The 26,711-nt window shown below is 40.2% G+C and overlaps 1 protein-coding gene across 3 annotated transcripts in view; it reads left to right on the top strand.

Moving 5' to 3' along the window:
• TMTC1 (transmembrane O-mannosyltransferase targeting cadherins 1) overlaps nt 1-26,711 on the top strand; it is a 259,957-nt gene that overhangs the window by 127,731 nt on the left and 105,515 nt on the right. For 2 of the 3 annotated variants that reach the window (XM_078075832.1, XM_078075831.1), the window contains one exon: nt 17,408-17,597. The exons of the other annotated variant lie outside the window; for it this stretch is intronic. In XM_078075832.1, coding sequence (XP_077931958.1) covers nt 17,408-17,597 — 190 coding nt within the window. The remainder of the gene's footprint in view (nt 1-17,407; nt 17,598-26,711) is intronic. 3 annotated transcript variants of the gene reach the window in all.

Raw genomic sequence — 26,711 nt, 5'->3', positions numbered from 1 at the left:
AGTGTTGACTTATCTTTTTGAGGTACGCTAGACACTTATAAATTGTTTGTATCTTATATTTTACAAAACGTTGTTGGATTAATCATGACATCTCTAACCCAGCTTTTTGTTAATGTTGCAACCTACTTGTCCTTTTTGGGTAGCTCTCACTGGCTTTCGAAATTTCCAGGATCCTTGTCTGGATATTTTTAGCTCATTGATAAATTGTTTCAGGTTCTGTAGCTCCTTAAATAGCTACATTCACCTCCAGAACAGACTGTTCTGAACTCACCAACTAGTGATTTCATTCATATCTCTGTCATCAGTAAGCAAGTGCCTTCCCCATGGTCCTCACTGCCCTCCTATCTGCCAGGGGTGTTCAGTTGCATTTTTATCTCTACTGGTGGCACAAAAAATTCTTTGGTGTAACCTCTGGCAAAATTAGTACCTTGGACCAGTCATTCGCCAGGTTCTGCCTTTCACTTCCAAGGCATATATATCCTTTTTCAGAGGGGTCTGAAACACATTTCATCTAGGACTTTCTGTCTGTGAATCCATCTAAGTGACTATTCTCAGGTAATTTAATCAGTATAAAGTGATAGAACACAACATCCTAACACCTTTATATTCTTCCCCTTTTTTCTTTTAAAAAAACATAGCTTTCTTCCTGGGGCTCCTGGGTGGCGCAGTCAGTTAACCATCCAACTCTTGTTTCTGGCTCAGGTCGTGACCTCAAGATCCTGAGATCGAGCCTCGCGGTGGGCTCCCTGCTCTTCCCTGCTCCTCCCCCCATCCCCCAAAACCGTATCTTTCTATTTCTGTGTTTCGTGCTTAAAATATGTAGGTACCCAGGGACATTTCAATGACAGTTGCTGTAAATGGCTTTTCACATTCCTGTAAGATAGCTGCATTATAATTGACTCTGAGCATCCAGAAAATTGTCTTTAATTCCTTTCTGAAGTAAGGTTTCTACTCTGCTTGCATAATTATTTGACCTCTGGTAGACTGATGATTCTCAAATTGGATTACCTTGGTCTATTTCCTAGTTGTGTTGGTTTTTCTTTCCTTCTCATCAGCAATGCAATTTAGCTATGATTTGGCTGGCTCCGGGAGCCCGTCACTACTAATCACAGGTTTGTCATCCAGCTGTGTCAGTCTGCCTCATTGATGCTCCACCTCTTTTATTGGGTTTATAAACTCCGAACAACTTTTATAGCATCTTTGCTTCTATCTTGCAAGTATTACATCTTCTTTTAAAGTCGATATAATAACTTACTCTATTATCAGATGAGAATTTTCAGACTAGCTTTCTCTTTCTTTAATAATTGCTGTAGTTATTACTATATTGCAATAGTTATCATAGTTATTAATATAAAATATTGCTATAGTTATTACAGTTATTAACATGTAGTTAAAAAAAAATCCTAACAGTTTTAAGAGCAAAGGTTTTCCTTTGTTTCATTCAGATGATTTCTTGTGGCTTTAGTTCTGAGATTCCTTCACTTGTAGATTATCTGTTTTCCATGTGGTTAGCTAGGAAGAAATACCCTGTCATTTTCTATTTACCAACACTGGGATGCAAAATCATTGTGGTTTGCTTATGAGAATCCTTTGTTAAGAAAAATTATCAAAGACATGGGAATAAGACAACAGATGACTGTGTGACATTTAGTCTAACATAGGGCATTGTCTAACAAACCTAGAAGAATACAACTTTGACTTACTTACATCTGCGCTACTATGTTTTACAACTGTGTCAACTTAGAACTTAACATATAGAATAGGATAGGTGTGAACATTTCTTATTCTCTGTAGTAGGAAATAAGACTTCAAATGTTACAGTTTTATTGCCTTGTAGGCAATAAATTGAACAAATTTGTGTTTAATTTACCAATCTCATTCCTTTTTATTATTTCATGAACTATATAACCCTAGTTTTTCATATTTAATTTGAGTATATTGATATATGTATACATTTATATATATGTATTTATTCTGTTTATATATATCTAAGTAACAGTTTAATAGACCTACCGTACAATTCACCTACTTAAAGTATACAATCCAGTAGTTTTCTCTATACTTAAAGAATTGTGCAACCATCATCACAATCAATTTTAGAACATTTTCATCTCCCCGAAAAGAAATCTTATATCCATTAGCATTTATTCCCCATTTTACCTCAGTACCCCCACTCCTAGATAACCATTGATCTACTTTTTGTCTCTATTGAGTTACCGATTCTGGACATGTCAGATCAATGGACTCAAATAATATGTGGTCTTTTATGACCGGCTCCTTTCACTTAGCATAATGTGCTCAAGATTCATCCATGTTGTAGCCTGTATTCATACTCCATTCTTTTTTCATTCCCCAGTAATATGCCATTGTATGGGTGTACCACTTTTTACTTTTCCTTTCCTCTGTTGATGGCTGTTCCAAATAACACTGCTATGAACATTCATGGACAAGTTTTTGTTTAAATGTATGTTTTCATTTCTGTTGCGCATGTACATCGGAGTGCATTTGCCAGGTCATAGATGTTAACTTCGTATTTAACTTTGTGAGGAACTGCTAGACTATTTACCAAGGTAGCTGCTCCATTTTACATTTACGTTTACATTTACAGCAGTATTTGAGGGTCCAGTTTCTCCGCATCCTCACCAACACTTGTCTTTTTTGACAATCTTTCTGTTGTTTTAATTACAGCCATACGAGTGGGTATAAAATGGTATCTCAGTATGGTTTTGATTTGCATTTCCCTAATGGCTAATGATGGTTAACATCTTTTCATCTGCATATTGGCTACTTCTTTATCTTCTTCAAGAGAAATGTCTATTCAGATTCCTTGACCAGTTTTTAATTATTTTTATTATTGAGGGGTTTTATTATTTTATTATTGAGTTGTAATAGTTCTCTATATATTCTAGCTACAAGTTGTTTATCAGATAACATGATTTATAAACATTTCCAACCTTTCTGTGGGTTGTTGTTTCCCATTCTTGATGGTGTCCTTTTGAGCACAAGTGTTTTTAAATTTGATGAAATCCAACTTATCTATTTTGTTGTTGTTGCTTGAGCTTATATCTAAGAAGGCTTTGCCTAACTCAAGTTTTCTTTTAAACTGGCTTTTTCAAGTGTCTGGTTTCCTTATTAAACAGTTATATAAACCTTTATTTTCACTGTGTATTTGTATGAGGATTAAATTTTTAATATTTTTAAAATTGTACTTTGTTACAGTTTATGTTAACAGTAATTTGGAAGCCATTTAGAATTTGATTTCTTATGCTTGATCACTGGGCACTGGGCACTTGATCAAATCACAAGGCAGATCAATGAAGTATTGGAGAATCATCATTATCAGAATATACTGGCAATAAGTTTCTTATTGTATTAGCTGCCAGGAATTTGATGTGACTGATCAATAAATTTTTCAACCCATAATTAATTGAGATTGTGTGGATCAGTTGAATGGTATGACATTGAATTATAAACATTTCTATTTTAGACCCGAGAAGAAAAGTGTAAGTAGAATTTAAAGAATGGAGGAGATACTATGGGTTGTACAGCTTTCTCTTGACAAGCGAGTTTCCCCGGGCTCAGTTGTCCAAGCCGGATAACCTAGTAGTCATGATTGGCTACTACCTTCCTTTCATCCCTCACCTCTAAGCGGTCACGTCGTTCTGTATCTTTGATCTGAATGTTGCTAGGATTTTTTCACAATATGCATCCCTGCTGCTACCATTTTCATCAAGGTCCTCGTGGTCTCTCACATGCATTACTGAAATCCTCCTAACTTGTCTCTCTCCCCACAGTTTGCTCTCCTCAGATCCATCTTCCACACTATTTCCAGATGACATTTCTCACTGGCTTAATATTTAAAAGGTCAGTGGTTTCCTGTACCCTTTAGGATAAGGAGTAAGGAATTTGACCATGGTCGTTCTCTTCAGGCTCATCTCTTGAAACCCCTCTGCCCTTCCTCCCTAACCTTAGACATTAACCATCCTAACCTGCTTTAATTCCCTAAATGCACCACTGCTTTTTACCCTAGAGTCTTTTTACATGTTACTTTCCAGTCCTATAATGCCCTTTCCTTCATTCTTTAGCCGTTGTTGGTTCTGGAAGATCTTGCCAGAACCTTCTCAAGCCTGTTTCCTGAACCACCACCACATAACACCTCAGAATCCTGGGACCCTCACAGACCCCCATGCGTTCTATTTACCTGTGCTGTCTGTTTCTCAGTGTAAGCCCAGCCCATTCATGAAGGCTCAAGGTAAGTGCTAACTCTTGCAGAGAGGTTCTCCTGGCATAAACCTAGTGACTGCCCCCCACTCACAGGCTGTACACTTAGTGATTTCCACCATGAATTGCTTCAGTAAGATTGCTCTTTTCTTGACATTCAGGATCTGGTGTTGTGACTTGGGAGGCAGGGAGAGGGAGCCTGCAGCCTGGTGGCTTTGCAGTGAGCATTCATCAGAGGAGCACGTCCAGGGTGTGTGGCCGGGGTGACCTCAGGGCTGGTGTCTTCCCTTTAAGAAGAGAGGGGACTGCTTCACAGAAGTAGATCTCAGAAAGTTGGATAGGAGTGTGTTCTAAAAGCAGACTGAGGCTACTGCATATATTTGCTCAAAGCTCTGTGAGCAGCAGCTGTCCTGGTGGCTCCTAACATCATTTCATTCTCTTACTAGGCTTCTGCTCAGAGCCTGGCACAAAATAAATCCTGAGAATATTGTTGAATGAATGAATGGTGATCCTGGTTAACCGCCCCCCCCCGCCCCGCCCTGGGGAAAAGGAGTGAGCCTTGTTGAGGTGCCCTTGTGGGGGGGAGGGGCTTGTCGCACACCTGCTATCCCCCCCAGGAACACCAGAAATGTGATTGTAATTGTCACTTGCAGCCTCCTCCCAACCCAATGCCTTGTTCAATTTTCTGTCTTCAAAAATATCTGTAAGGGTTTGCTTACTTGTAACTTCTTAAAGGCAACAAAATGTTTCCTTGAGAATGATGGGATTTATGCTGTGGGGTATCTGGTTAACTTGCATGATTAAATATAATACAAGAAAATACAAATATAGCACCATGGTTCTGGCATTAATTTTCAGTTCCGTCCCTAGCGAGGTGGTGAAGCGCTTAGCCAGGAGCATCAAAGGGAACTCTGTCTGGGGACCGTCTCTCTGCCTCCTGTTTTGTCAGCTTTGCTCTCCTGCTTCCCTCCTGGGTCTTTCACAATTCTTGCACCTTTGAATGCCCACATAGCTGTGGCTGTAGTGTTGTTTATATAACTCACAAGAGATTCTCTATTATCTTCTTTGTAATTGCTCTAAATTTAGATTAAAGTACTTTAAAAAAATTTTTTTAAGTTAAGAAAATTTTGCCCTCATATGTCCAAATCCCTCCATCCCTCTCATCCCACATGGAATTTCTGTAGGAACAAGGGCCAGGACAGAAGTTTTTTGTACTGAAACAGGGACAAAAAATAAAAGTAAAAATAAAAAAATGCCAGGGTAGTGATTTTGGCAATTTGGGGATTGAAAATTTTGCACTTGGAAATTTGGGGATTGGATTTGAGAGTGGAAAACAAGAGCCAAGGCTTGAGGCATGAGTTTGTAGCAGGAATTCTGAACTAAAAGGATAAAATCAAGGGCAGGTTGAGTATAGAAGAGGCGGAAGATGGGGCTGAGGGCCAACGTGATTGTCTACATCTGCACTACCCACTACAGGAGCTGAGAGTCACATAAGGCTCCTACTGAGCACTTCAAATGTGGCTAGTCTGAATTGAGGTGTGCTGTGAGGATAAATAAAGACTACCTGGGATTTTGGAGATGAAATCCTGTAAGAAAAAAATAAATTAAAATATACCACTAATAAATTTTATACTGATTATATGTTGAGATGATATTTTGAGTATATCTATCGAAACAAGATATATTACTAAAATTAATTTATCATGTTTCATTCTACTTTTTTTAAATGTAGCTAATAGAAAATTTGAAACGGTGCGTGTTTTTATTGTATTTCCATTGGACAGCACTGGCCTAGACCAAGCACTGGGGCTCTTTGCCTGAGGAGGGCGAAGGATGAACGGGCTGGCGAGGAATAAATGGTGTGTAGAGCCCACCCCACGCCCTCCACAGCCTTCCTCTGCCTCAGGCTTGGGTGGTTTCTTCTAAGCCGCCAACTCATGTTTTCAAGTGGTGGGAGGACTTGTACTGCACTCCACCTTTGGGTGTGAAGACTAACTTCGAATTTGAGTCCCATCTGAACAAAATGTCCTTTAGAGCCCAAGACCATGGACGTTCATGACACTTCTTGTAAATTACCACCCCTAATTGTGCCCTGAATACAGCCATCTGGGGCTTGATGATTTTACTCCAGCTGGGTTGTCAGACCTACATGTGTCCCTAAAACACTTGGGAATCACACTGAAGTATCAGTTCTGGGGTCCAATGCCCAAAGATCCTGCTCCCATGGTTTTGGTGCACGGCACTTGAGAAGTGATGGGAGAGGTTATGTGCACCTTGTTCTGTCGCAGAATCGTCCTTTGGCCCAGGATTTACTCACCTGTTTATATAAGTCTCTTTAGAAATGTGATCCTTTGACGTTCAATCTTGTAAATCCTGGATTCAACATAAGAACAAAAGCCCAAGTTAAGTATGGCTTCTGCATAAGGGTGGAGCCTGCAGAAGAGAATACACAATGATCCACTCTTAAGGCCCCTTTCTGCAGCTGCTGCCTAGTAATTGGGTTTCCATCTGACAGATTGGAAGGGGACAGGATGTAAAGCCGTGTATACTTGATGGAAGTATTGCCTTTATAATATTGTAAATGGTTGTCTTTCAAATCCAGGAAATAGACTGGGATTGTCAGTGAACGAATATAAAGGCCCCCTATCAGCATCATGTATTTTCATGAGATGTGGCCCTGGATAAGCAAGTGGAATATATCTACTTAAGTGGGTAGATGTATTTCTGCTGTTTGGAAATCTAGGTAAAGGCTTGTATTACTTTGTAGGAAAATATCAGGATAGGAAATACTAAGATGAAGGTAGAACTCAGCATCTTCCTTCTAAAGAAGCTTCTTTTCTCTTTCCATTTTCAGTTGATAGTTTCAAAGAGGCACAAAAAAAGCCTTAGATTTTGATCATGACAACCTCAGGGCACTACGTCTTCCTAATCTTTATAACTCTTGGAACCCCTAACATAAGGACTATTTCATAATAAACTGTGAACAAATTGAACTCAAATTTAAATTATTATTTTAAAATGTATCGTGTGTTTCAATTGGGCTATGCAAAATGAGCTGCTCTGTTCTTGCTTTAACAACTGGCAGGGCTTTGAGTTAGGAGGTCCCCCATACGTGTGGTTTTTTTTAAAAAGAAACTGAAGTTTTTCTGATTTTTAAAGTAGCGATTACCAAACTAGGGTGACTCTCAGAATCACCCAGGGAAGTATGTTACAGATAAAGATTTCCTGGTTCATGTCTCAGAAGTTCTGAAAGAATAGTTGGGTAAGAGAGTCTTTGACCTGCAGCCTAATTGGATCTGAAGGCACGTGTGTGTCACCCTTTTTGAAAGCCTCAGGTATAAACCTAAAGAGCTCTCTGCAAGGGGGCTGTTGTCTCCATTATGTATTTTGTATTATGTTCCTAGAAAAGTAGCTTCTTGGGGATGAAAGAGGTTATCAAGGTCACTGAGAGCAGTCTTCCCAACTGAAATGATACTGCGTAATAGTAATTGACCTAACTTGTCTTGGACCCTGGGAACAAAGGGGAGAAATACAAGGAAGAGGAAAAGAGAGGAAAAGGGAGGTAGTTTGGCGAGGTAGCAGTTGCTACCTCTGGACTTGGGATCAGTTGTTGGAAATTGCTGGTCTGGATCACTTACTGATACTTTACTTCTTGAAGAAAACTATATAAACCTTTAAACCTACGTGTTGTATTTCTATTGTAATCTTAAATCCCTGAGAAGCTGATAAAAATTAAAGAAACAGTTTTCTTCTTTTTTCCTAACATTGGAACATCAAGACAAAGATTGCTTTTCATAATGAATAAAATGCCAAGCCCAACGTTTTTATTTAAGGATTCTATTTCTTGCTGTGTGATGCTCTAACAAGCATTTATATCTGTAGTCATCTGTTTAGTATGCCGTAGAAGGGATTACACACTGGCTTTAAGTTTTTGTCAGCCCTGCTTTAACTAAAAGTTAGAGTTTCTTTTGTTTTGTTTTGTTTCGGTTTAATAGAAAAGCTGAAATTCACCTGGGCTTCTCTGTTCAAGAAGGAAGTCAGGGTCTCAGGCAGGCGCTTTTCCACAAAGTACCAATATTTGATCCATTGTATTTCCTTTCTACTTTAATAAAGATGTGCGAATGGGAGGCTGTATGATACGGTGGAGAATTCCATGCAGAGCCGTGTGGAGGCTCTGTGCTGGGTTTTCTGCGGGACACTGAGCGAGTCACAGCCTCCATAGGGCTGTTTCCCAACTGCAACAAAGAGGCTAATGCCCACTTCATAGAGATTGTGTGAGGGTCAGCTAATCCTTCCATGCAAATACTTTGTGAACTAGAAAGTGCTGTGCATGTTTAAGGGATTTTTAATGTCATTGGATGTGGTTCATTAGTATACCAATAGGATTCTTCTGTGGAAATCTGGAAATCTGTGCCTGATGCATAGTAAGCATTTAGTACATGTTTGCTCAGTGGAAGCCAAACCTGTGCTCCATGAGAGAAAAGTATGTGAAATAAAGATGTTGTTAAATGCTTTACAGAAAGAAACAGACCTTAAGTAAGAAATGAACCAAGTATTTATTTTGCAGAAGGTATTATTTGCTTTTTTTATTTTTTAACAGATATATGGGTGAGAAGTTGTTGCTGACAGTCTTGCATGTTGAAATTCATTTTTTTTCCTACTCTAGTGAAGCTGTCTCTGCTAATAGAATAACTGTATTAATGGCACATTAAAAAGGTCAGAGAGACCTAATGACATTTCAGATTCACCCTATTATTTATCCATGGTAACAAGAGTTCTCACTTAAGCTGTATTCATTGCAATTTAATATAAAATAAGAAAATATAAGGCTGGCATAGCTTTTTAATGATGCTTCTGTGACACATGAGGGGAGGTGTCTTTCCTCAAACATTCCTCACTCTTTGATGGTGTGCCATGAGCTAGCCCACGCTAGATGCTGAGGGGGCCACCCAAAAGCAGAATCTCCAGTTTGCACCCTTCAGCTACCTGCCTGGACAACTGGAAACCCAGCAGGTATCTCTTGTAGGACCATATAAAGCTATGTGGTTGCCCCAGGCCAAAAATGCAAGTATAAAATGGAAATATTTTCAGATTTTTAGGTATTATTTTAATACCAGGTTAATTTCTTAAAACCCACTGAATCCATCCATTTAAAGAGCGAGGTGCTGGGGAAATAACCATCCACGAGACGCAGCCCTGTGCCCCAGGAGCTTCTGCTCTGGGGGGCAGACAGACACACGAACACACAGCTACAGGGGAGCGTGCAAGCCTAGGCGGGGCTGTGGGAGCACAAGAGGGACCCAGCCTGGCCTAGCAGCGGGCTGTGACAGGCAAGGTTTGTCAGAGGATGGGACCGGAAGGGTCAGCCGGAGCTGGAGTTCAGCGGCCCGTGAGAGTTGGTTCCAGAAGGTGAGGCGAGCTGACAGGTGCTGCTCTCAGGAACTGGACGCCTGAGAGAGAGCTGGGAACACTGCAGTGACAAGTGTGTGGGGACAAGAGAGAAGGAGAGGTGGGGGCCATGCTCCAGACTCAGTCTGGAACAGATGCTCAAGAAGCCCGTGAATAGAGCAAATACTGAGAGGAGCAAGGCAGCCATGAGGAAAGCCTGTGGCGCAAAGGGAGGGTGCTGCCCTGCTTAACGGACCACTTGGTTTGGGTTCGTGAGAAGCCTGGTTTTACTTTTATTTTCTGTCTGGATTCTTATGGGAATTTTTAAAATAACCCTACCTTTATGTTTTTATTTTATTTATTTATTTATTTATTTAGAGAGCGAAAGTGAGCATGTGTGCACGTGCGCATGAGGTGGGAAGGGCAGAGGGAGAGGGAGAGAATCCTCAGGCAGGCTCCAGGCTCAGTGTGGAGCCCAACATGGCACTTGATCTCACCACCCTGAGATTGGGACCTGAGCTGAAATCAAGAGTCGGACGCTTAACTGACTGCCCCAAAATAGCCCGACCTTTAATTGAGCTGGTTTGATAAGACCATTGGTTCTTATAATCCACCAAAACTTTAAAAACAAATGCAGTGAGAAGCTGGTGAGAGTCATTTGGATCTCTTTTCCGATTTCACTAAGCGTTTGGAAATGGTCTTGCCTTCTCTGTTCCCAGGTGCTGAAGCAGCAGGTGTTCAGTGGTACCGCTGGGCCTTGGTCCTGGAAAGCCTGGAAGGTCCTGGTGCCTTCTGCTCTGTTGTTACGGAGGACCGAGGGGATGAGGGCGACAGACCGCCATCTACACAGTCCATTTAGTTGGGGTTGCCTTGTGGCTTTCTGCCCCAGCCCTGTGTCCTGGGGGTCAGGTCCTGCTTCCAGTCACCCTGTCTTTGTCTATAGATGGTTTTCTGTGATCTCCTTTTCTTGTGTGTCTTCTATTTCTGTTCTGTATTACCATCATGGTGTTCCTCCATGTTGGTGCATTCATTCTTGTTGCAGAATAGATTTCCTTTGAATGGGTATATTACAATGTATATATCCATTTTATTGTAGATGGATATCTGGTTGTCTCCAGTTTGGGACTATTAAGAAGAGTTGTGAACAATGTTGCAAATGTCTTTTGGGAAACATCTGTATGCAATGCTGTTGGGTATAAACTCAGGAGTAGACTTGCTAGATCATGCATGCATTTAATGTGCTGCCTTAAACTGCCTGCCGTTCTCCAAAATGGCTTCACCAGTTTACAGGAGTATTTCAAAGTTCGCGTTTCTCCACATCCTCGCCCAACACTGTGGTGATATTTTTCCTTTTGGACATTTTATCAGGAGTCATTTTATAATTTTTTATATTACACATTTTTAATTCTTTAATATGACCCATATTCTTTTTTTTAATCATTTTTTTTTAAGATTTTATTTATTTATTCATGAGAGAGAGAGACAGAGGGAGAAGCAGGCTCCCAAGGAGCAGGGTGCCCGATGCGGGACTCGATCTCAGGACCCTGGGATCATGACCTAAGCCAAAGGCAGACGCTTAACCATCTGAGCCACCCAGGCGCCCGACCCGTATTCTTTTTTTAAAAAAAGATTTTATTTATTTGACAGAGAGAAAAAGAGAGAGAGCACAAGCAGGGGGAGCTGCAGGGAGAGGGAGAAGCAGGGTCCCCACTGAACAGAGAGCCTGATGTGGGGCTCGATCCCAGGGACCCTGAGCCGAGGGCAGATACTTAACTACTGAGCCACCCAGGCTCTAATATGACCTATATGACCCATATTCTTAACTGTCCTCAGAAAGTGTCCTGCTCGTGTACAGTTTGAAGCCATTTGGGGGTTCTGCCTGGACTGTCCATCTCCCATCTCTCCACCTATTTAAATTCTACAGCTTCTAAGACATCATCCCTGAATCCTCCATTTCTCATTAATCTCCCATTTCTTAGAACTCCATTGAAATTTGATCTTTATATTTCACAATTACTCAACCATGTCATGTGTGTATGTGTTCTTACCACCAAAGCTGTGAAAATGCCCTTCTAAAGAGTAGGGGACTAGATCTTATTACCCTTCAGCACCTAGAAAAGTACACAGAGTAGTTCCTCAACATTTATTGAATTCCACTGAGGATGTTCGTGTCTCTGGAGAAGGGCAGTGCAGGAGGCAGCTTTCTTTGGCTAGTTCTGGAGAAGATGATAGGAGGTAGGAGAAGATGGCAAATGATGATAATAAGCAGGTTATGCCTGAAAAAAGCCTGCCATTATTGCTGGGGCACCATGAGACTGTGGAGACCCTTTGGAAACCAGTGGTAATTCAAGAGTGGAAAATAGGGGACAGTGTAGGGACGGGTAGGACAGGTCACCAAAACCTAGGAGCTAGAGACGGAGTCAGGGCAGCGGGGGTGCTCCAGGGTGGTGGTAAAGGTGGTTTATACCGAGGCCAGTCTATGGACAGTGTTAGCCGATGCCCTTCCTGAGAGGACTCTGTATACAGTAGACCCAGTATCCTGTGTTTATGAAACAATGAAGGACTTTTTGGGGAATGAGAAAGGATCCTTTGAGCAGTAACATTTTTATATAAAACAAGCAAGTGCTGTATATTTCTGCTTGCGATGCATGATTTTTTCGTATGTACCTACCCTAGGCATCTTTCTAGGATAAGGAAACAAGCTAGGCTCATGTTATTTCTTAGCCAAAACAGTTTTTTCAAAGGCGAGGAACAGAATCTATATTTTTGTCCTTATGACACTTTCATTTTCTCTTGATAAAAATGAAGATTTAGATTTTAAGAGGCACCCGGTTTGCGTAGATACCATTAGACGCATGCCTGCTCCCTCTCCCGTAGCCCCTGGCTTGTCAACGCAACTTCATGACTGAATTGTTCAAGCTGAATTCCTGTGTTTTCCCTTCTATTTTGTTGGCAGGATATCCTAGTGGCTTTCCTCCTGTTAGCAGAATTCATGGTAGAAAATTGGTGAATAATTCATTTTGGTTTTCCTCCTGCTTTGAAAAAAGAAAACTCAGCAGGGCAGAGATATGCAACAGATTATTCCATTTTTGAAATTTTAGCAGAAATAAACAAGATGATTAGTTTAAAATGTAATTCATAGTCAGTGAGTTAAAAGAAAGCCTTGAGTTGCTGATTACAGCTAGCTCAACTAGCCCCCTAAAATGTAATTAGCTTTTGACGTGATTCCAAGTGGCTTCTTTATGCTTAAATTTGCAGAAATTTTCCAATGCTGTTTCAGTATTTGAAATAGTTTTTAAAGAGTTTACTAGCAACTTTGATCTGAATTCATATGCACTACAAGGTAGGTGATGTCTTTTGAGTTTCTGGAGACAATACATATGTATTAAAAGGAGTACATTAATGGTGTCGACTTTCCTAGTGTTACAGGAAGGTAAGTTGCTTTTAGTTCTGTGGTTTATTTTACTGTTTTAACATATTTGGGTTATAGCCTGTATAAAAAGTCACAATGAACATTTTTTTTTAAAAAATCTAAATAGCTACACTGAGATTGTAACTGAAAAAATTATTCCTTATTCTTTCCTTTTGTCAACACGGTATTTCAAGTCTAGAAAATATAAGGAACTATGGGGCGCCTGGGTGGCTCAGTTAGTTAAGCGGCTGCCTTCTGCTCAGGTAATAATCCCAGGGTGTTGGGATTGAGCCCCGCATCAGGCTCCCTGCTCCGTGGGAGGCCTGCTTCTCTCTCTCCCTCTGCCTGCCGCTCCTCCTGCTTGTGCTCTCCTGCCCTCTCTCTGTCAAATACATAAATAAAATCTTTAAAAAAAAAAAAGAAAGAAAATATAAGAAACTAGGGCACTGGCTGACTCGGTTGGAAGAGCATGCAACTCTTGATCTCAGGGTCGTGAGTTTGAGCCCCATGTTGGGTGTGAAGGTCACTTACATAAATAAAAACACTTAAAAAAATATAAGAAACTGAGGACAGTTTGCAGGGCAAGGCCCAAATGTAAACTTAATAATTAAAATTAAAATTGCCACATTAGTGGGGTGCCTGGGTGGCTCAGTTGGTTAAGCGTCTGACTCTTGATCTCAGCTCAGGTCTTGATCTCAGGGTCTTGAGTTTTAACCCGGAATTGGGCTCCACACTGGGTATGGAGCTTACTTTAAAAAAAAAAAAATCCACATTAGCATTTGCAGCTATTCCATGGTCAAGCTGCCGTTAGACATAACAAAGTATTCCTGTTGCATTTCTGTTGCCTAGTTAAGAAAAAATAGTTTTTATTATGGATAATAACAAATACATGCAAAAGTAGAGCAGATGGCATGAAGAATCACTACAGACCCATTACCCAGTTTCAACAGTTGTAGCTCATGGCCGATCTTGTTTCATTCATACCGCCACCCACTTCTGTGCCCTTACCCTCAGTCCATCATTTTGAAGCAAATCTCAGGTTTGCATTTCATATGCATATATTTTTTAGTATGTATTTCTGAAAGCTAAGGATCCTTAAAAAATATAACCACAATACCATTTATCGCACTTTAAAAATTAACAAGGATTCTCGAGTTTTTTCCTGCTCATAAGTGGTTATTTTTCATAATGGATTGTTTGAATTAGTACCTAAACAATATCTGCACTTTGTTTGATACGCCTCTTAGGTCTCATCTGACTGACAGATGCCCTCTTCTTTCTTCCCCTTTGCCCCTCTGCCCCTGTCACCCCTCTTACAATGTCTTTGTGGGACAGCTGGCCATCATTTGTTCTGTGGAATGGCAACATTCTGGATTTGTCACATTGCGTTCCTGTGGTGTCCTGTAGCAGGTTTTAGCTTTTTCTGTATTTGATGTAAACTGGTGATACAGGGCTTAATCAGATTCAAGTTTGATTTTCTTTCTTTCTTTTCTTTTTTTGGGGCGGAACAAGACTACTTCATAGGTGGTGACATATATCTCCATCAGGAGGACATCTGGCTATTAGTCTCCCTTTCTGTGATGTTAAAATTGGTTAGTCAGTTCTAGGCACCTGATGTAGCCTGATCCATCCGTTATGAAGTACCCTATTAGCTTTCACCTAATAATTTTAGCAGCCATTTATAATCATTGCTGGTAACTAGTATATCAAGAAGGAAAGATACCATTTTTTAAAAGTAATTTTTAAGACCTGGAGAGTAACTGAGTGACAAAACGTTGTGATTTTCCTGTTTGATGGTTCCACCTTCTTTAAAGCCAAGTCACAGAGAATCTCCCTTGAGCTAACAAGCAGATTGTGTCAGCTTAGAAGCTCTGTGAAAAAACAAAGTCCAAAGTAACCCAGTCATCTTCCTGTGAAGTTGGCATTCTCTCAGGAGACAATTTCTCAGCCCCCAGGCTAAAAGGGATGAGGCAGTGTTTTTGTTTTGATTGTTGTTAAATAATAAAGCTTGGACTTCATTAAGCTTTCAGTGTGTACCACAAGATTTGTACATTAACATTTTATTAAAAATACCAGCAGAGAGGAAAAGAGTTGGAAAACACCACTGAAGTATCCCCACTCCTGGAGCGCCTGGGTGGCACAGTCCGTTAAGCATCTGACTCTTGGTTTTGGCTCAGGTTGTGATCTCGGGGTCGTGATCTCGGGGTCATGACATCAAGCCCCACCTTAGGCTCCATGCTCAGCTTGGAGTCTGCTTGAGATTCTCTCTTCCTCTCCCCCAGCCCCTCTCGCTTGTTCTTTCTCTCTCAAATAAATAATAAATAAATCTTAAAAAAAAAAAGTATCCCCACTCCTTCAACCTATTTCTCTGTTGGGGTTTGAGATTCGGGACAGTGAGTAATCCCCACCCCTAAGCCTCACCTGGCCATCATTGATGATTTGTAACTGCCAACCTTGGAGGGAGAGGAGGGAAGGGAAGGAGATCAGTTGGGAAGGTCTGGGAAGGGTGTTCCCAACCAGTAGCTATTTGTGGAGAGGAATTCAAGGTGAAAGAACTCTTCATATTGGAAGCTAACTAGAAATGATTTGATCTAACCCCTTTGCCAATCCAAGAATCCCTCCAAAAGAATCTGTCGGAAGACTTCCCTTCACGTTCTGCACTGTCATGGTGCTCATCTCATTCTGCTTCTTTGATTGTGTATATCTTGTTTTCACTATTGGGTTATGCATTTTTTTGAGGACAAGGAATTTATCTAATTATTCTATTTAATCCCATATAGGGTGTCAAACAGAAACATGGCTGGACATCTGTTGAAACCGTGAAAATAAATTTCATTCAGTAACTGCTGTTAAGCGGGGGCAGGGGGGAGCTGAGCGCTCTTCTGATTTGTGCAGAAGTGATTGGGCATTTTATTTTATTTTATTTATTTATTGTTTAAGATTTTATTTATTTGTTTGACAGAGAGAGAGATAGCGAGAGAGGGAACACAAGCAGGGGGAGTGGGAGAGGATGAAGCAGGCTTCCCGCAGAGCAGGGAGCCCGATGCGGGGCTTGATCCCAGGACCCTGGGATCATGACCTGAGCTGAAGGCAGATGCTTAATGACTGAGCCACCCAGGCGCCCCGCCCCGATTGGGCATTTTAAAGGAAGAGTGAGAGTAGCGGGGCAAGCCGGGGCTCAGAAGAGGCCGAGAAGTGAAAAATTACAAAGGAACCGTCGTCCAAGTGCATTTAGGCTGGCTGTGTCTGCTGGCTGGCAGTTATCATCTTACAGACACTGGGAGACAGGCCCTGTCCTTCCTGATGAGGACATTTTAAAGGAATGGCTCTCAGGTCCTTGAGAAAGACTTGTGAGTCGTGGGAGAGACATATTCACAATTGTCAGCCCTTTATAGAAATGCTCTAAGACAGGGAGGTCAGAGGCCCTTTGTCTGGTACTGGCTAGAACCAACAGTAAGTTCTCCTTGGCAGCATTGTGCTTTCTCAGGCAAGGGTTCTAATGGGGGCCGGGGTCATCCTAGGGATGCGCCTCATGCTGCTAGAAGCCATGCTGGAGCTTGGTGTCTCCTAGAGCACAGGTTTGGGTGAAGTTGGTTATGTGCTGATAGTTCTGCAATTCTCAAGGGTCTAACCACTACTTAATGGATTTGTGTTGGCCGAACATATTTAAATAACTTCAGTTTCCTCTACCCTGAAAGGAACGGGGTCAGTTGGAATGCCTTTCACCTTCCCTTAGTGGCTAGACACAACCAGAAAACAGGAGCATCACCTGTGTTCATTATCTCCCTTCCCTGGGTCTGTCTGTTCTCCTTGGCAGGACGATAGCTGTCCTTCCCTTCTCTTGAAGGCTAGCCCCTTTACTTGGGACTAAGAGACTTCATTTCCCTACCGCAGATGCTCTGATTTTTTTGAAATAATTCAGTATGATCAGTCTGTTATAAACATGATTAAATATTTTACTATCTACAGCAGTTTTCTGGGCACTATGAAAAAAAGGAGAGTTTAAAGGTCTGTCTCTTACCCAGGGAATCATACCTAGCAGAACAGCATTTCTGTCATATATTTTCATCAAACTTTTCCTTCTTGGCATTTATCTCAGGATGTAATGTATTTATTTATATGATAATTTTTAAATATATGTCATGGAAACTCTTGTCTTTGTTCACCGTTGAAAGGCCAGCACCTGCCACAGTGCCTGGAACTGTTAAATATATTCCAGAATGATCTATTTAATGATGAAATGAATGGGTGGCTTTCCATCTTACCTTGTCTTTTCCAATAACACCAACAGTATACAATGCTATTTAATCAAACCATGGTAAACGAATGTTTGCAGAGTATCATGGACCTTGAGTTGTGTTTCAGTGATTCTTCTTCTCTTCGCAGGTTCCTTACCTATTCCTACCTCTTGGCCTTCAACGTGTGGCTTCTGCTTGCACCCGTTACCCTGTGCTATGACTGGCAGGTCGGCAGTATTCCTCTGGTAGAGACCATATGGGACGTGCGGAACTTAGCCACCATCCTTCTGGCAGTTGTCATGACCTTATTGAGCCTTCATTGTTTAGCAGCCTTCAAGGTAATTTTCTTAAAATCCAACCGAACTCTCTGCATTTGAAGAGAGATGCTGTATACTTGGTGACGCCTTCCCCACCCCAGGCCCCCACGTGGTCTAGGTCTAGGTCTAAATGGAATCTACTCTTTTGTCTAAAAAACTAAAAAAATTTAAATTTTTCCAGGTAAGTCATACATATTTTAAAGACCTTCGTGGAGTTAGCAGATCACGGCCACCTTAATTATATGGTATCTTTTACTGTGCTACCAACCCTGTAGAAATTGGATCTGAAATTTAATGTTTGCAAATAAGAATTTTTTTTCCTGCTACAGTTGACTAATTTTTGCAGTAACTTGTTTGGTTTCATGTAATGATAAATGAGATCATGATAATATATTCATAAGTGCTTAAAATATGGTTAAGATGCTACTTCCACTAAGGACTGCCTGCCTGACTGGGTGGGTTGGGTGATTTTTCCTTGAAAAAAAAAAAAAGAATGGTATAAAACTGGAAAAAAATTATTAGATGCAGCAGTTTCAAGAATGACCAAAGACAGCAAAGAACTTGAAAATGTTTACTTAGGAAAAACTGCTACTGCACTGGGGAAGATGCTTCTTGCTTGAGGGGATTCCTATCCCCCCACCCCCACATATACCCCCCCGCCTCGCCCAGCCCAGCTGGTATGAAAAGACCCACAGGTTTACTAGTTAGAGGCTGATTTGGTTTGGGAGAGTAGCAGAGCAGCAAGAAACTTCAGGGGGAACTTGTGGAAACAAGAGAGCTGTGGAAGGGCTGAGATAATAGGCTCTGCATGCATTCATGGCTGGCTGCTAAACAACATGGGGCTCCCCCGGGAGCACAAGCAAAATTGAAAGCCTGGGGAGACTTATTTATTTCCTACAAATCTGAATGAATTTTTTCACCCATACACAGGTTGGGCAGCAGAGAGGGGAGGCTTCATTGGCTTGAGTTGTCGTTGTATAACTATTGTTGAAATCATTGGCTGGTCAAAAAGCTGTGCAGGTGCAAGAGAGATTCCCTCAGAGATTCAGGTAAAAGGGGGCAAAAAGAAACCTGAGCAAAAATTTCAGCTCTCTACAGAGAAACAGATTCTTCATTTTGAGTCTAGGCAAGTTCATTATATATTAAAACAGTAAAACCAGCAAATTTCAGAACACAATGGAATACAGAGGCAGTACAATGTATGATACACAAGGCTTAGTTTTTAATCAGATTACTGAACATGTAAAGAAACAGGAGAGTGTGACCGAAACTCGGGCGGGGGGGGGGGGGAGATAGTAAATAGAAAACAGAATAGAATTAAGAATCCAAAAGTAAGCTCACATTTACATGCTCTATTGATTTTTGGCAAGGTTACCAAGATAATTCAGTGGGGAAGGGATGGTCTTTTAAATAAAGGTACTGAAATAATGGAATATCTATAAGGAAAAAATGTGACATTTAACCCTTATGTCATACTGTACACTGAGAAATTAATTCTAAGTGGATTGCAATCCTAAACAAAAGAATTAAATAATACCAAAAACTCTAAAAGGAAACAGGAGAAAAATCTTTGTGGACTTGGGTTAAGCAAAGATTTCTTAGGACTCATAAAGTACAGGTTATAAAAGAAAAAGATGACAGATTAGACATCATTAGAATTAAAAATTTTGCTCATCAGGGGCGCCGGGGTGGCTCAGCTGGTTAAACCTCCGACTCTTGATCTCAGCTCAGGTCTTGATCTCAGGGTCATGAATTCAAGCTGCCCATAGGCTCCACTTAAAAAAAGGTGTTCGATTGCTCATCAAAAGATAATGTTAGGGGCACCTGGGTAGCTCAGTCGGTTAAGTGTCTGCCTTCGGCTTAGGTCATGATCCCAGGGTCTTGGGATCAAGCCCCGCATTGGGCTCCTTACTCAGTGGGGAACCTGCTTCTCCCTCTGCCTGCTACTCCCCCTGCTTGTGCTCTCTCTCTGTCAAATGAATAAATAAAATCTTAAAAAAAAAAGGATGATGTTAAATCACTCAAAAGGCAAGTCACAAACTGGGAGAAGGTATTTGCAAAACAAATATCTACAAAGGAGTTGTATCTGGGACATTTAAAGAGCTCTTAAAACTCAGTAATAAGACAAATACTCATTAAAAATGGGCAAAAAATTCAAACAGACACTTCACAGAAGAAGATATGCAAAGGTTAATAAACATATAGAAAGATGCTCAGCATCATTAGTCATTATGGAAATGCTAATTAAAGCCACAAAAAGAAATCTCTGCATACCCACCAGAATGACTATAATTAAAAAGATTCACAATACTAAGTGTTGGCCAGAATGTAGAGCAACTGGACCCCTTATACTGATGAGGGTTGAAAAATAGCTCAGCCACTTTGGAAAAATTTAGCAGTTACTTAAAAAGTTAAATATGAAAATAAGCAATTCTACTCAATATCTACCAAAGAGAGATAGAAACTTCCGTCCATACAACATATAAGAGTCTTGTAAGTATTCATAATAGCTGAAAAATGGAAACAATCCAGTAACCTCAAAATATAAATGGATACACATAATATGGTAAATTATTCAGAAATGTAAAGGAACAAATAATTTACTTATACATAAAAAAACATACATGAACCTGAAACACATCTTACTAAGTAAAAGAAGCCAGATGGGCGTGCCTGGCTGGCTCAGTAGGTAGAGCATGTGACTCTTGCTCTCGAAGTTGTAAGTTAGAGCCCACGTTGGCTGTAGAGATTACTTAAAAATAAAATCTTAAAAAAAAAAAAGTCAGACATATAAAATTACATAATGTATGATTCCATTCATACAAAATTCATTCATACAAAATGTCTGTTACTGTAATTCTGCCTTTTCTAGAATTGCCCAGAAATGCCTAGAGAAGGCAGAATTATGTCAGAAAATATGTGGGTTGGGGAGTGGGTATAAACAGACTTAAGGGAACTTTTTGGGATGTTGAATGCTTTTAAAATTTAATTGTGGTGGTGATTGCTAAATGACAAATGTTTACCAAAACTCACCAAAATATACACACAAAATGGGGTGAATTCTATTATATGTGGGCTATATCTCAATAAAGCTATGTTTTTTAAAAAGATTAAAATGTTACAAAGAGATTAAAGGCTAGAATACAGAACTGACATTTGAATATAAAATACAAACATGTGATCCTGAAAATTTGATGAAAAAAATTTTTGAATGACTAAAACCTTCTTTTTTATTAAGGAAAAATTCATATACAATTACCGTTTTTTTTTTAAAGATTTTATTTATTTATTTGACAGAGAGAGACACAGTGAGAGAGGGAACACAAGCAGGGGGAGTGGGAGAGGGGGAAGCAGGCTTCCCGCCGAGCAGGGAGCCCGATGCGGGGCTCGATCCCAGGACCCTGGGATCATGACCTGAGCCGAAGGCAGACGCTTAACGACTGAGCCACCCAGGCGCCCCTACAATTAACCATTTTAAAGTGTACAGTTTAGTGGTACTTAATGTATTCATAATGTGTAACTACCAGCTCTCTCTAATTTCAAAACCTTTTCATCACTTCATTAAAAACACCCCATACCAATCACTCCCAACTCTCCCCTCCCCATCCCCAGGTGACATCTAATCTGCTTTCTGTCTCAGTGGATTGGCCTCTTCTGGATATATCATATAAAAAGAATTATACAATATGTGACCTTTGTGACACTTTGGATAATATTTTTGAAATTCATCCAAGTTGTAGCATGTATCAATACTTAGTTCCTTTTAGTGGCTGAATAATATTCCATTGGATGTGTACACCATAATTTGTTTATCCATTCATCTGTTTGTGGACATCCATGTCATTTCCACCTTTCTGCTGTTATAGGCATTGCTATATTACAACATTTGTGTATAGGTTTCTGCATGGACATATGTTTTCATTTCTTTTGGATATATACCTAAGACTGAAACTGCTGGGTCATATGGTAATTATGTACTTAACTTTTCTAGGAACTATTTTTCATATTGGCTGTACCATTTAACATTCTCACCCAGAGTATATAATCGTTCCTATATATCTAATCTTTGGTAATACTTGTTCTTTTCCATTATTTTGTTTAAAGCCATCCTAGTAGGTGTGAAGAGCTGTATCTTTGTGGTTTTGATTTGAATTTCTTTAATGAACAATGATGAACGTCTTTTCATGTGCTTATTGGCCATCTGTATATCTTCGTTGGAGAAACGTATATTCTAGTCCTTTGCTCATTTTTCAGTTAGGTTGTCTTTTTGTTGTTGAGTTGTAAGAGTTCTTTATATATTTAACATATTAAATCCCCAACAGATAAATGATTTGCAGATATTTTCTTCCATTCTTTAGATTGTCTTTTCACATTCTTGATAATGTCCTTTAATGCACACAAGTTTTTAATTCAATGAAGTGCAGTCTCTTTTCTTTCTTTCTTTTTTTTGTTTTGTTTTTCTTCATTGCTTTTGTTGTCAAACCTAAGAATCCGTTACCAAAGCTGAGGTCATGAAGTTTTATGACTCTATTTTGTTCTAAGAGTTTTATAGTTTAAGCTCTTATATTTGGGTCACTGATCCGTTCTGAGTTATTTTTGTGTCTGTAGTGGTATGGGAGTCCAGCTTCATTTTTTGGCTGGTGGATATCCACTTACCTCTGCACCATATTTTGAAGAAACTATTTTTCCCCCCAGCACCTTACTTAAAGTAATCCACTTCTTAATCATTTTGTAAATCAGGTTGATAAGACAACTATGATATGAATAATCATCCTCAAGAAAATCTAGCGTGCCAATTAGTTACATAAACTTGAGCTCAAATTTCACCTTCTTAGTAAAGCCTACCATATGTACCCTATTTGTTTATTTATTTATTTGTGAGAGAGAACGAGAGAGCGAAAACGGGGAAGGGTGAGAGGAAGGGAGAGGGACAAGCAGACTCTGCGCTGAGCTCAAACTCAGGACCCTGAGATCATGACCTGAGCCGAAACCAACAGTTGGATATCAACCGACTAAGCCACCCAGGTGCCCCCATATGTACCCTATTTAAAATGCAATCATCTACCCTCCACTCTTCTCCCTTCTAACTTTTCTTCACTATACTTCCAATTTCTAAAATGCTATGTAACTTTGTTATTTTATGTAATGTCTCTTTCCTCCAACTAGAATGTACACCCCATGAGGACAAAGATTTTTTTTGTTTTGTTCACTGTCATATTTCTAGCATCAGGAGCTTGCTGCATCCAATATTTATTATCTAAATTTTATTGTTCGTTGCTCAGTATATATCATCTAAATGAATAAAAGTATAAAAAATGTGCACATGTACACAGGATTCAGCCTCCATCTTTTAAGTCTCTGCCTACTTTCCCCTCTCCTGCTGTGCTGCTTCTACTGTCCTCTGGCTGTGTTGACCGGTTAGTTTTGTCTGGTTTTCTTCCTCTGTCATCCTGCCTTGGTATACCAGGGCTCTCGAGGAGAGGGACATCATCTACCCTGTTACAGTTGTATTGACGCTTCTTTGTTATTTAATATTTTAATAATTGACTTTACAAAGCTAAAAATTAGCACATGTAATGAATAAAACAGCAGGTGTGTCATTTCCCAATCCCCACCCTGCCCCCAACCCCACCCTCCATAGGCCTTCTTCAAACATTTTGTTCTTGTACATTTTTACACTTACTGAAAACAAAAACACATTCTTTCTCTATACAAGTAAGTTAAGTGAGATGGCATTATAGATTGCAGGCTCCTCCAGGCCACTTCCATATCCACTTGGGAGTATTCCTGCAGGGAAGCAGCTCAAAGAGTATATGTTTGACTTTTGATAAGCTCTTGTCTAGGATCGAGTGGGAGGGCTAGGACACAGAATCTAAACTTTCTTTCTGTAGAAATAACAGCAGGATAACTTTAGAGGTTGTTTCTTAATCGGTCCTGTTTTCATAGTATAAGAAATTTAAGACCTCAAGGAGTAGTTTATTATTTATCATAAAAGAATATGCTTGGGATCCTTGAGAATTTAAATGTAGAATTTGTCTTATTCTGTGCCTCTCCTTCATCTCCTCCTCCTATTCATACCCTTTTTCACTAGGAGTGCATTTGAACTTACATTACATGACGTAGAGAACAATCTACAAATTCACTGTGGTGTTGAATTCTTTTCAACGGTGAACTTTAAAGTGAACTAATTTGCTCTTACTCTTTGTGCTGAAGATAATCACTCTGTTGGAATGTATGTATAGTAGAGAGAAAGAGTATTTAAACCATGAAGGCTTATTATTCCATTCTTTTTATCAATAGTGACTGTTTATGCACCAGGAGAACCATAGGCTGAGAATGCTCTTGGGGTTCTCATTATGACTCCTACGGACTGTGTATCAGATTGTTGACTTGCAATAGGGATATATGTCAGGAAGGCAGCCAGTGTGATTTGGATTGTTGAGAAGAATTAATACTGTTGGTCCTACTCTTTATAGTTGCCCTTTTCCCCCTGCCCTCTAATGTGATTTCCCGGCATTACAAAGGAAATACCACTGAATCGTATTTAAGAGTAATTTATTTGTTGTTCATTCTTTATTATATTCTCCCTCACATTCTAAGCAATTTTAGTATCTTTGATAATCTTGTGGCATAGTTGTAAAAATAAAACCTGAGGAAAAAAGAGGGGGGATTGACACCTGACTTTCCCATAATGACCTCCACAATGAGATGTCTTTGAGGATGGACATTAGGCAGTGGAGGGTCCCCTCCCCCCAAGTATGGGGCTTTCAGGGCTATTTTTTTGTTTATTTGTTTGGGTTGTTTTATTTTTTAGTAGAGGTCACAGTTTTTTCCCAGTCTATCTGTTCATTCCCAGCCTTACACATCATTCCCTTGAAGCCAACACAAATCATAGGCCATCTCTCTGAATCCTGGAGACCAAGTCAAATTCTCAGGTCTACATGGGCACGAATCTGCAGCCTGGCGAGTGGAGGTGACCTCCAGTAACAGCTTGGTGGAAATGGAGGGGTGGAATGGGGTGGACCTGATGCATCTCGTCACTTAGGGAGGAGGTTGTGTTTATCTCAGGGACCTCCCTTCATGCCTGTTCCCAGCCTTGCCCTTGCTCAGCCTCCATGCTAGTCTGGATCACAGCCCCCATCAACATTTTCAATAAAAGAACAGACAGATAGATATCTGATGGATAAACAGAGATTGTGAGCCTTAGATCCCTCATTAAATAAACCTCACACATCACAACAAGGAGGTCAGATTAGACTGAGAACCACTGTTGGAAAGTGATTATTTACTCATTGACATATTTACCTTTTTTAAAAAAGAACTGGAGCAGCTTATGGGAATAAATACAGTACAGCAGAGTTGACAAGGAGATGGAAAAACTGTGTGTGTGTGTGTGAGAGAGAGAGAGAGAGAGAGAACTGAATTGTGAATATTTGGGGCTTTGCTGGACATACAGTCTGTCACAACTATTCACCTCTGTCACTGTGGCATAAATTAGACACAGACCCATGCAGTTGAACTGAATAAGCTTTCAGATTTCTGGAAATTATTTTGCATTTAGTCAGCCAGAGAATAGGTTAAGGTATTTTTGTGGCACATGGGTCACTGTGGCACAACTCTTTTAAATTCCAGAATAGCCATTATGATACCTGGTAAAATAAGCATCTTGTTTTAATATACCAAGTGGTAAAATAAAATTGAACTTGAGGAATGAAGATTGCATTTAATGGTGAATGGCTCTGTGCCAAAGTTGATTTTTTTTTTTTTCCCTTCTGGCCTACATTTCTCTCTTCGGTTCCCATTTTCTGCAGACTCTGTGCTCTCCATCCTTTTCTGTCCTCTGTTCATGAAAATCCTCTCCATGCTGTTATAGATCCAGTCTTTCTAGCCCGTTTATAACCCATCCGGTTTGTCCCACTTTGGGACCATTGCAGTTGCTGACAGAAATCCTAATGATATCTCAACATGGTCCATCTGTCCCTGACCACCAGTACTGTGGGAGTCGCCAATGTCTGGGATGTCCGTCTCACATTTGGCTTCTCCGCCTGCCACCATTTTACCCATGCTGATGACAGCCTGCCACTTAGGGGCATAGTTACTCAGGTCAGTAGCTGCAGTCAACTTTGGCCGTTGCACCATATGCCAAAGCTGAAATTTTTGTTGATACCGTTTTTCTGATGAGAGTGTGAAAATAAGCTGACAGCTTCATCAGATGCAGGGTTGGAAATTGGAGAAGTTGGATTTGTACCTCACTATAAAATGGAACATATTGAAAGATCCACTGCAAGTGCCTTTTTTTTTCTCTCTTTTTCAAATTTTTATTTAAATTCTAGTTAGTTAACATATAGTATAATATTGGTTTCCCGAGTAGAATTTAGTGATTCATCACTCACATATAACACTCACATATAACACCCAGTGCTCAACATGACACATGCCCTCCTTAATGTATGTGATGCAAATTGCGACTTATGTTCTGTCATCTAGTTCTTTGGTAGTCTCCTTTCATGTTGGAGGCCGCCCAGGTAATGCACATGGAGGAAAGCTGCTCTGAGTTCTAGATCAACAGTTGCTCAGGCTGGGAGGAGGAAGGCTGTGGAGTAGAGTGATTAGCACTGACCTGAGTCTGAGGCCAGGCTCTGCCACTGACCAGCTGTGTGAGCTCATCTCATTCAGCCATATTCCTGCACCATGGTGTAGGGTTATTGTGAGGTTAACCAGGGCAAGCCACATAAGACATTCAGCACAGTGGCCGGCACCTGGGAGGCCCTGAGTACCGGTCAGAGGTCCTAGTAGTCCTTGTTGTCATCATCCTCATTGCCACCATTATGAAATTGTCACAGATTAAAGTCAGGAGCATAGTTAGGACTCCTGTTTTTATTTTATAAGAATAACCATAAAAACTAAAACGAAATAAACATAATCCAGCAGGACTGACTTTTTGATTCTATGTATTTCAATATACAGTCATGTTTTACTTGATAAAAAAAAAATACTTGTAATGCTACCAAAGATTAATCCCCTCCCCCTTCCACCAAACCTCGTTTTATCCCCCATCCTATATAACGGAAGTTAAATTCTTGACCTAAGAGCTAATGGTGGTAACATACTTTCCAGTTTCTAATGCTTCAGCAT

The sequence above is a fragment of the Halichoerus grypus genome, chromosome 6 (genome assembly GCF_964656455.1).
Source record: "Halichoerus grypus chromosome 6, mHalGry1.hap1.1, whole genome shotgun sequence".
In the NCBI taxonomy this organism is placed as follows: Eukaryota; Metazoa; Chordata; class Mammalia; order Carnivora; family Phocidae; genus Halichoerus; species Halichoerus grypus.
The sequence above is the reverse complement of the archived record's forward strand: the minus strand, read 5'-3'. Positions and strand labels throughout refer to the sequence as shown.